Source organism: Haplochromis burtoni, unplaced genomic scaffold (assembly GCF_018398535.1).
Source record: "Haplochromis burtoni strain Fernald_Lab_line unplaced genomic scaffold, NCSU_Asbu1 Contig_1137, whole genome shotgun sequence".
Classification (NCBI taxonomy): Eukaryota; Metazoa; Chordata; class Actinopteri; order Cichliformes; family Cichlidae; genus Haplochromis; species Haplochromis burtoni.
In genome coordinates this window covers 26554-37564 of record NW_024583498.1, presented here as the reverse complement: position 1 = coordinate 37564, position 11011 = coordinate 26554, and the positions used below count along the sequence as shown (strand labels likewise).

The 11011-nt window shown below is 37.6% G+C and overlaps 2 protein-coding genes across 4 annotated transcripts in view; both read right to left on the bottom strand.

Annotated features, from left to right (window-relative positions):
• Positions 1-562, bottom strand: part of LOC102298429 (CD209 antigen-like protein E) — a 6357-nt gene extending 5795 nt beyond the window's left edge. The window contains exon 1 of one of the 2 annotated variants that reach the window (XM_042216612.1): positions 411-562. In XM_042216612.1, the coding sequence (XP_042072546.1) occupies positions 411-477 (67 nt within the window). In that variant the 5' untranslated portion in view covers positions 478-562. Of the gene's footprint in view, positions 1-55 lie in introns of both variants that reach the window. The other variant, XM_042216613.1, reaches the window with a different exon arrangement.
• Positions 563-8591: 8029 nt separating this feature from the next.
• The window catches only part of LOC102297602 (C-type lectin domain family 12 member A), a 4157-nt gene continuing 1737 nt past the window's right edge, over positions 8592-11011 (bottom strand). For both annotated transcript variants that reach the window (XM_042216608.1, XM_042216609.1), the window contains exons 3-7: positions 10244-10360; positions 9621-9815; positions 9371-9534; positions 9131-9243; positions 8592-9018 (exon numbers count right to left, since the gene is read on the bottom strand). In XM_042216608.1, coding sequence (XP_042072542.1) covers positions 8892-9018; positions 9131-9243; positions 9371-9534; positions 9621-9815; positions 10244-10360 — 716 coding nt within the window. In that variant the 3' untranslated portion in view covers positions 8592-8891. The remainder of the gene's footprint in view (positions 9019-9130; positions 9244-9370; positions 9535-9620; positions 9816-10243; positions 10361-11011) is intronic.

The following is an 11011-nucleotide window of genomic DNA, read 5'->3' as shown; positions in this document are numbered from 1 at the left end:
CTTTCTGAATCCTTTATCATCTGCAACTGAAAATAGTTGTGGATGATTACTATACCTTTCTAATGTGATGTTGTTGTCCCTGGCTCTCTTTCTTTCTCTTGCTTTTCCCTCCTGCTCTGTTCCTGAGCTACTGAGTGTAAATACCGAAGCACTTTTAGTATCTCATCCTCTTACTTGTCTTGGTTTAGGTAGTTTTTATTTACATTTATTAATAATGCAGACAAAAAACATTAAAAGAAAAAACATTGCTTGAAATGATAAAAACACAAAGATGTTGGTGTCAGCAGTCATATACTTTGTACAGTAAAACATCTCCTATAGTTATTAATTGTGATGTTCATCTACATGGTCTACAGCGTGAGTTTGAAAATATCTTTTGCTGATGCACGTATTTGAAAAGCTTAGCTTACCTTCTGACTGGCATCGCTTTTTAGGTTTTAGATTGAATGGTGTGCTGTTAAACTTCTGCTCTGCCATTGCTGAAGTCTTTCTGTTGAGCTTCTCATAACTTGTGCACCAAAAAATAGCACTGTGTTAAAACTAAAGCGAATCATTTAAAAAAAAGTTGTTTCCACGCCTTTCATTTCTCTCTTTTCGTCCAACTTCTGCTTTTTACTGATATAGATGATAGGCAAGGTCAGAGAAGTTTTTTTTTTCACAGCGTTGGTGTGACAGGATATTTATTTAGCAGTAACTCATTGGGAATGTCTGCAACTTGTTCTCATTTACTTCTGTTTTCATCTGTTCCTTTCTTGATAATACCTCAAAACAAACATACACTTTTCCTTGTTAATGCAACAATTTGTCAGTGTGTTTTTTCAAATGATTTCCACAAATGGTGGTGGTCCAGCAGGCACTGCATGAAAAGCAGAAAGAAAATCTGGACAGATGATCATTAGAGAGGGAAAAACATTCAGATATACAAGAGAAACTAGTGTGAACATATAAACTCATACTTTGTCAGTTCAGAGGACAGGTTCCTTTTTCTTCCCAAGATGTCCAGCAAAAAAAAATAAACCTAATGATATAGTTTTAGGAGCTATAAAAGACTAAACTTGCTTTATAATTTGAGACTTTATTAAATTCCCGAGGCTTTCGGGAGGTCTAGTATTTATATTGGTAGAAACCCGACAATAATGCAGAGAAAATCCCAACAATTGAATAACCCCCTTTGAGGAAGCACTTGGTGAAGTGGGGAAGAAAAACTCCCTTTTGAGAGAAAGAAACCTCCAACAGTATCAAGTTCATAAAGGGGCAGCCATCATCCTTCAATGAATGGTATGGTTGATGGGCAGAAAGACAGGACAAAAACCAAACTATGGAAGCGAGCCAGAGATTAGCAATACAGTGCCCACTATTGGCCAAACAGCAGCAGCAACTTACAATGTCCATGTTTTAATTTACTTACTTATCTTCACAGGCTATCCAATAGATTTCTGAAGTTTGCAAATCCACTAGTTCATGGTTCACCACAGCACAGTTTCATACCAACAGTTATAAAGCACTTATTCCATCTTTCAATTGTTTGGGCGAATCGCTACCTTATCGTGGTGAATGGGTTTGTGTGTCCCAGGGATCCCAGGGGCTATGTTGTCCGTGGGCTTTTGCCTTCTGGTAGGGTCTCCCATGGCAAATTCGTCCTGGGTGAGGGACCAGACAAAGAGCTATTCAGAAGACCCCTATGAGTACACGATCAAGGGAACAGTTCACACTGCCCACGATAGGGTTACCGAGGCAATGTCCTGGAGCCAGGCCCGGGGAGTGTGCCCGAGGGCGAGTGTCTGGTGGCTGGGCATTAGTCCATGGGTGTTTTGCCAGGCACAGCCCGAAAAAGGGACATGGGCCCGTCCTCCTGCAGGCCCACCACCGCAGGAGGAGCTGTGGGGTGTCAGGTGCAATGTGCGCCTAGCCGTGGCTAGGAGAGGAGGCCCGGGTGGACCGATCCCCGGATACCTAGACTAGCTATAGGGAGATGGAATGTCACCTCTCTGGTGGGGAAGGAACCTAAGTTAGTACATGAAGTTGAGAGGTACCGGCTAGATGTAGTCCGTCTCACCTTAACACACAGCTTGGACTCTGAAACCAGTTTTCTGGAGAGGGGGCTGGACTTAGTCTGGAGTTTGAGTGGGTATCTTAGTATCCCCTTGGCTTGCTGCCTGTACGTTGTGGTTTCTCCTGGTGTTCCCTGCACCTTCAGGTCGGGGATTTGGTCCTGACTGTCATCTGCGCTTATGTGCCAAATGACAGTTCAGAGTACCCGGCCTTCCTCTTGTCCCTGGGGGAGTATTTGAGGGTGCTCCACCTGGGGACTCTGTTATCCTACTGGGAGACTTAAACGGTCATGTGAGCAATGACTATGAGACTTGGCAGGGCATGATTTGGAGGAACTGCCTCCCGGATCTGAACCTAAGCTGTGTTTTGTTATTGGACTTTGTTTGGACTGTTGATAATTTTTATGGACAGAATTTCTAGGCGTAGCCAAGTGGTGGAAGGCTTTCACTTGGGTGGTCTCAGAATCTTTGCTCTTTGCAGATGAGGTGGTTCTGTTGGCTTCATTTGAAGTAGTGGGAATGAGAATCAGCACCTCCAAATCTGAGGCCATGGTCCTCAGCCAGATGATGAGAGACAGGTGAGAACACAGCTGAACTGAATCTGACTAATCACACACAGGAAGTGGAACGGAACAGACCGAGACTAACATAACAAAACATGAAACAGGAAAACAGGCAAAACTGAAAATACTGACTCAATGAGCCAGGATCTCTGACAAAGCCTTTTGGACTTTTTGGTATTCTGAGAAATACAAAGTGTTAAAGTCACAGATATGAATATAATATGAAGTTCTTGACTGTTGTTTTTGACTCTGTGATATGTTTCACTTTTGACAACTTCTGCTTTTAGCTGAAAAAAAAAACAAGTTGTCCTACAGCATGTTTGAACTTTACACTGTGTGTTCTTTTATACACCTACCAGGCACTTTATGATGCTAATACCAGGTTGGATCCTTTTTTGCCCTGAGAACTGCCTTAAATCTTCTTAGGATTCAGGAAACATTCCTCACAGGTTTCAATCCATATCGACATGGTGTGCCAATAATTTGATTTAATATAACCCAGTAAAGCTAAGAATACGGTCAAATACAGATATATAACAACATAAAAATACCAAAATACTGATACTTCAGACAACAGCCTTCTTTGATTTGAAGTAAAACACTATCCAGCATCAATACAGGGAACAGAAACTCAGTATACAAACAGCACTGGACTTAAGAAACCTCTTTCAGCAACACAAATGAAAACAGCCAAGTGCTACTTTAGATCTTAAATGCTGGTGTCAGTTCAATTAACTATAATTAAGTTTAATTAACTTCTGATAGCCTCTTAGAATTTCTTGTAAAGTTGGCATCTCTGAAGTGTAATTTTGATGTTTAAGTGCTGTCATTTTGGGTTTTATTAATATTCCTCGATTTAGTGTCCTTTGTGGTTTTGGTTCTCTTAATTGTTTTCTCACTATGTTATATTTGAGTTTTACTTTAGTTTTCTCTCACTGTGCCTTCCCTGTGTTTCACGTTTCTTGTTTAGTACTATTGTCTCCCTGTTCCATGTTCCCTGTCTGTCTCCCCCTGGTCTCAGTGTTAAGCTTGTGTTTTCCACTAGTAAGTATTCGGATCGACTCGGCACAGTTCGCCACGGTTTTAAGGGTTTTCCATTAGGTCATAGTACCTGGCACCAAGTACTTTTTAGTACCTGCTTGACCTGGGTTCCAAGTGATCTGAGCAGGTGCTAAAATGTGACATCGTCATACTACATGCCACCAAATGGTTGTTCAGTAGTGTCACTTGATGAGTCATGAGAGCATCTTAGCATCACAGCAATGGGGAAAAGTCTGATGAAAAGCCACAGAAAGAGCAGCAACTTATTACTGTAAAGCACTTTGAATCACCTTGTTGTTGAATTGTGCTATACAAATAAATTTGCCTTGCCTTGCCTACTTGCCTCGACATCCACCTTTTTTGTAGAGTTCATGTTGCATAGTAATTATGTAGCAGGATGCTTGGACACTGCTATGATGTCAACATGTTAGGTACTACCGGATTTGTGTACATGGAATCTAAGAGGGGTCCATAATCCTATTAAAAGGAGAAAAATACTCACGTTTTTGAAAAAAGAACACGTTGATATTGCACTTTTAAAAGAAACACATTTAGATGACGTAGAACACCTTAAATTACAGCAAGGTGGATTTGGACAGGTATTTTTTTTACTCATTTACCTCAAGAAGTAGAGGGGTGGCAATCCTTGTGAGGAAAAAAACTCCCTTTTTCAAATATATAGTGTGTTTATGGACAAGCATGGAAGGTACATTATAGTCAAGGGAATATTATTAGGTGCGGTTGTTTCTATATTGAATGTTTACTACCATACCCCCCCCGCCCATCTGTCTGTTTTTATGACCACAGTATTTACAGACTTTGCTGAGATGCACTCTGACATTTCTATAGTGGGTGGAGATTTCAATTGTATACTGAATCCTCTTATTGACAGGTTCCCCCACTAGCCTCTGCCTCTTTCACCACGAGCTAAGGCACTCAATTCTATCTGTGAAGACTTAGGATTTGTGGATGTATGGAGAATAAAACACCCTTTAGATAAAGTATACACGTTTTTCTCTGCACCACACAAATGCCATACTAGGATTGATTAATTTTTTAGTAAAATCAGGGCTATCATTGCACTCAGTTTTATCGTGTGAAAACTGAGTGCTGTAGCACTCAGGAGGTAGAGCAGGTCAGCTGCTGATCAGAAGGTTGGTGGTTCGATCCCTGTCTCCCCCCAGTTTGCATGCCAAATATCCTTGGGCAAGATACAGATTTGCTCTCTGATGCATCCATCGGATGAATGATAGCTAGAAAGCATAGGTAACAGGGCTTGTGTGAATGGGTGTGTATGGGGTAAATGCAGCGTGTTGTAGAGAGCGCTTTGAGTATTCCAGGAGAGTAGAAAAGCACTATATAAGAATCAGTCCATTTACCATATTATAGTATAGTATTGTAATTTCAGACCATGCCAATGTGGTGCTGGATCTTTCTCTTAAAGGTATGGTGAATAGAGCAAAAATACTGGAGGTTAAATACAGCTACTACAACTATTTTAAGGGATTATACATTTGTATCCAATTTTAACACTGAGTTTAGATGTTTATTTGTCCATCAACCTGCATTGTGGGAAACTATTAAAGCGTACACTAGAGGGATTTTTATTTCTTACTCAACTAGTAAGTGGTGGCAGAAATTGAGGAAGCAGAATCTTTTAATGACTGCGCTTAAAACAAAAGGAAGGACTTATGCTGACTCCCCCAATCCTGCCTGCACAGCAAGTGATAGCTGCAGTCAGATCAACCTTAGATAGCCTTTTTACGCAAGATGAGGAGCTTAACCGTAAGTTTACTAAACAAAGACTTTATGAACATGGAAAACACTTGGCATATCTTACCAAGCAATGATCAGAAGTTATTACAGCAATTTGTGATGCTCAGAGTGATCGCGTATGACAGTGAAACCATAAATAACACCTTCAAAGAATTTTACTGCCGATTATATGCATTTGAACAACCAGTTGATGCATTGGAATTAATGGAGGATTTTTATTTTATTTATGAATTTATTTATTATAAAGCGCTTTGGGTGCCTTGAAAAGCGCTATATAAATCCAATCCATTATTATTATTATTATTATTATTATTTATTTTATTTGCAGATGATACAAATGTTTTTTGTGCTGGAGAGAATTCACAGCAGCTTTTGGAAATTGTCACACAAGAAATGATTAAACTGACAACATGGTTTGACAGAAACAAGTTATCACTAAATTTGAATAAAACTACATTTATGTTATTTGGAAATTGAAAAAAAAAGAAGCTGGAACAAAATTGTTGATAAATAATGTTGAAGTAGAGTTTCTCATACAAAATTTCTGGGTGTGATAATAGACAACACAATCTGCTGGAAACCTCACATACAGCAAATACAAGCTAAACTGTAAAGAAGCATCTGTGTACTGAGTAAAGCTAAACATTTTTTGCCTTCCAAATCACTCTGGGTACTTTACTGTTCACTTATACTGCCATATTTGGAATACTGTGAAATACTGAATACTGAAATTTGGGGAAATACATACAAAACTTCACTTCAACCATTATGTAAAATTCAGAAAAAAGCCATCAGGATGATTACTAAAGCAGGATTTAGAGACCACACTAATATCATGTTCTTGAAATTAAAAAATTTTGAAGTTTATGAATCTTATAAAATATAAAACTGTAAAAAATTATGTACAAAGCCAGATACAATATGTTACCAGGAAATGTACAGATGATGTTTTTTGACAGAGACTGTGAATTGAGGGGAAAATTAAATCTGAAGACTCTTAAAGCACGGACAAAGGTTAAAACATTTTGTATTACCATTTGTGGGGTAAAACTGTGGAACAGTTTTCCTGTGGACCTACTGCAATGTTCAAGCATTAGTCAGTTCATAAAGATGTTTCGAAAACTGCTTTTGGAAGAATATGAAACTGATAAAGTTGATGACCCATTGTATATATAACTATGCTAAATTGCATCAAAATTATATCTATCACTGTAGCTATTTTTATACATTTCCTTCATTCCTTGTTTATAGTGTGGGGTAAGTAATGAAGGAATTAGGGGTAACAGTGAAAAGTGGGATTCAATAGAATGTTGAGCATGGGGTAGGGATTAATAAGTATGTATATACTTGTTCCTACTCCATTTTAGACTTAATGGTTGTAATTTGATATCATTTAGACTTTGTTTTATTTTATTTATTTTCTTTCTCTTTGTTTTGTCTGAGCATATACGTGTGTATTTACATATATATTCATATTTGTAAATGTAAATGCAAATATGTGTATTTCTATATATTGTTTTTTCTGTATATGTCTGAAATAAAGATACAATACAATACTAATACATTATTACCAGTTTTCTCCTTGTGCAGGTCCATGGACAGGTGATTTTCCAGTGTCTGATGATGAACTGCCTCTATGTGGTTAAGAGACTAAAATAATGTTGTACATGTTTCTTATCTGTCACAAATAGTTCTTTAACTCCTTTAACGACTGAGCCTTTGCTTTGGATTTGATAACTAAAGTCTCCATCCTAAAATGGGTGGATTAGATTGAAATCTCTGATTATTCACTCTGAGTTATTCTTCGACACTACAATAGGCCATCCAACTAATTAGGTTGCTTTTGAAAGTAACATTGTAATATTTATCCAATTGAATTGTGGTTTGCAAATGTAGAAAGAGTTGGTGACATTTGCAGGCAGCATGTTCAATTAATATTAATTACAAGGCATGCATGCATGACATCATGACTGGGAGCTGAGCCTCATCTAAAGGTTTGAACCTAGAATTGCCCCAGAACTCACACATAAGATTTAGACAGATATTAGATTTGTGGTGGATAGAGTCATTTTTGTCTGTATAATGTGCCTTCCAGTGAACACTTTTGTTTAAGATTAAGTTCTCAGTCTAAAAGCAAGATTTCTGTTTTGAATGATTTAAATTAGAAAAGCTTTTAAATATTCCCAACCTCAGAAAAAAATCTTTTCTGCACATTCAAAACATGTGGCACATTTAGGAATAGCTAGCAAGCTAATAAATAACTGGTTTTTCAGACATTTTTAGAAAAATTGGGATTAGTGGAACATGATGGAGTTTATGTGGATCCGATTTTTCTAATAACCATTCTGAGCTTCAGAGTTCTTGCTTCTGGCAAATACGTCTGTATGTGTGTGTGCGGCGGCAAGTGTGCATTGTGAGGACATGGCTGGTTTTGCACCTTCTAGCTCACACACCTGGTCACAATCACGCAACTTCTTCTGATGATCCTGTGCAGGCAGCTTCATAAGAAAGTAGCAGAAGATCAGATATCAACGAGTGAAACACTTCATAGAAGCCTGGCTTCTATTCTTGTTGCTGTGAAAACTGTTTGCTAAGAAATTCTTACCTGTCTGTCCCTGTGACCAGGTTTGTGTGGAGATTGCCTGACACGGAGTAGTGAGGTGATTCTAGTTTGGATTTGGGAATGTGTGGATTCTGTCTGAATTTTGTGGAAGCCTCAAGGAGAGTGGACTGGTAGTGTGTTGACCCTTTTGACCTGTGTTCATCATCCACCATGTTAGCACCGTTGCCTCACAGCAAGAAGGTCCTGAGTTCAGTTCCACCATCAGTCTTTCTGTGTGGAGTTTGCATCTTCTCCGCATGATGGCATGGATTCGCTCCGGGTACTCCAGCTTTCTCCAGTAGTCCAAAGACATGCAGTTAGTGGGGATAGGATAATTGGAAACTCTAAATTGCCCATAGGTGTGAATATGAGTGCAAATGGTTGTCTATGTGTTACCCTACAACAGACTGGCGACCTGTCCAAGGATAAGCGGCAGAGAATGAATGAATGGATGGTTTTAATCAAGTTAAGAACAACATTCAGATGTGGAAGGAGGAGAGCCGGCACTACACTGTCAAGATCTGCTATTGAGCAACAGCAAAGAACAGGAAGTTCAGCTTATTTTGTTCAGTACTGTTTGTTTGTTTCTTTTGTTCGGTTGGTTGATTTTTTTTACAACAACAATTGTCACTTAAATATAGAAATGCCAGAATACAGATACTTTAGACAACCACTGTCTTTGATGGGAAGTAATGCAGTGCCCTCTGCTGGGCAAACAAAATCAGTACAGTTTTGTTAAACTTTTTTTTGTGTAAACTCAATTTAAAAAAATATATATTTAAAGATTTCATTAATAGTAATATCATTGTTTTTTTGTATTTAGAATCTCCACCAGTCATGATATTTTTACTGCAGTATTCAAACAACTACAGCTTTCTTTTTGCAGATCCATCTGTTCTTCTCATTACAGTTCACTGATTTAAATCCTTCGTTTTGTACAGAGACTGCACAGTGACCATCAGAAGGAGGCTGGTCGATCCAGGAGCTGAGGAAAACAAGAATTCTGCTCAAGGCTGATGGACACTGGTACACTGTAATTGATTTATCACAGATTTTGGAAATACTTGAAATTTCTATTGATTCAAAGTGTCTCTTACCTATTAGTCAGATTCCTTCCATCCAGCCACTTCCATTTCCCATCTTTAACTCTCAGACCAATCCAGTATCCTTTGTTTTCATCATATTTCCAACTGTTTTCACTGACAGTTTTCTGAGGACAAAGAGAAAGTTGTCAGAGTTATTTAAACAATTTGCTCTAAGAAAGCTTTCAAGCTAAAGAAATTACATTTTTATTTTCATGAAGTCTGTCATAAAGTGTCCCACAGTTTTCTCAGTACCTTTTCTTCTTCATTAATAACAACAGGTAAATCTGAACTCTTTTCTCTGCAGTTTTCTTGAGCTTCTTCCCAGGTTTTCCATTCATCACGTTCAGGATTATTAACTGCATAGCAGCTGGACTTAACATGATCCCATCCATTCTGACAAGGCTTACATGCTCTGTCTGCAAGGATAGAGCTCAGTTAATAAACATCACTGCATATTTCTGTTAAATTTGGTATTTTTGTACATGATATATTTGGAACATACTGTTATTTTCTTTGGGACAGTAGGCATCAATGCTCCACTGAGATCGACTAATATTGAGATTGTTCCATGATATGTCACGTATTTGTTCTGTTAGATTTTCCTTCTCTGTCTCCAGCACCTTATTCTGAGCCTCCAACTGCTCATTTTTCTCTCTAAGGCTGTGGTTTTCTGCAGTCAGGTTCATCACCTGTCTTTCTAACAGAATAGAGTCTCATGTTAGGTCGCATCATACATGTTTTTTTCGTATGGATTGTCTTAAAAAACGCTGCATTCACTGTTATTATAGAATATTGCTTATTATTGTATCTCAAATCACATATACACAGATTTTGTGTGAAATCATTTCAGTGTTGCATCTTTTTTTGTGGAAGGTTGACTCTAAAGATAAAAAACTAATCACAAAAATATTACATGTAGTCAAAATTGTATTCATTAAAATGTATCTTTTGCTTTTTTCTCTTCAGTAATTAGTTTTTTTCCAGAAATGAATTTTTTTTCCTTTTACAAATACTAACAGAAATTAGTTTAAGTATGACTGTTAAGTTGTTTTAAAAAAAAAGGCTTTAAAATCTGTCTGAGCTCTAAAGTGAGTGTATGTATTGACTGATCTTTTTCATACTTACGGTATACTGTGACTGCTATGATGCCCAACACCAAAATGACACAAAATGTGCCCAAACAACAGGCCAACTGCTGATAGTGATGACGTCTACTGCCTGATCTCTCGTCAATCGAGACGTCTACAGGACAGAAATATATTGCTTTACTTACTTTACATTCATTGCTTGAATGAATGAATGTCATTATTATTTACTGGTTATTAAAAGTTGCATACATTTCCAGAGAAAAAAATCTGAAAAAATAAGTATTATATTTAATCTTGCACTGCTCAAGTCTCATATCGGCTCTAAAATACACATGTACACACTGTTTTTTAAAGTAAATAAATAATTTTCTGCCAATAAATAATCCAGTTTTAAACAGATATTTCTATAAATGGTAAATGGTAAAATTCAATGTGTGGTTAAAAAATAGAGAACAATTCTTGAAAAATTAATACAGACAACTCCTTTACAGTGGTCGGTCCCTCGTTTGTCACGGGGTTTACGTTCTAAAAATAACCCGCGATAAGTGAAATCATGGTAGGTCAAACCAAGTAGTCAACTTTATTTTTTACAATTATTATAGGTGTTTTACGGCTGTAAAACGCCTCACTACACACTACATACTCAGACAGGCATGAACATTTTTACACTTTTCTCTCTTGCTTAACCTCCTAAGACCTGAACTCTTCCACAGCATGCATTTTTAATTTCTCTTTGATATTTGGCCATATTGGGGTATGAATGTAAAAACAAAGAATTACCAGATTTTATTTTATTTTTTTACCT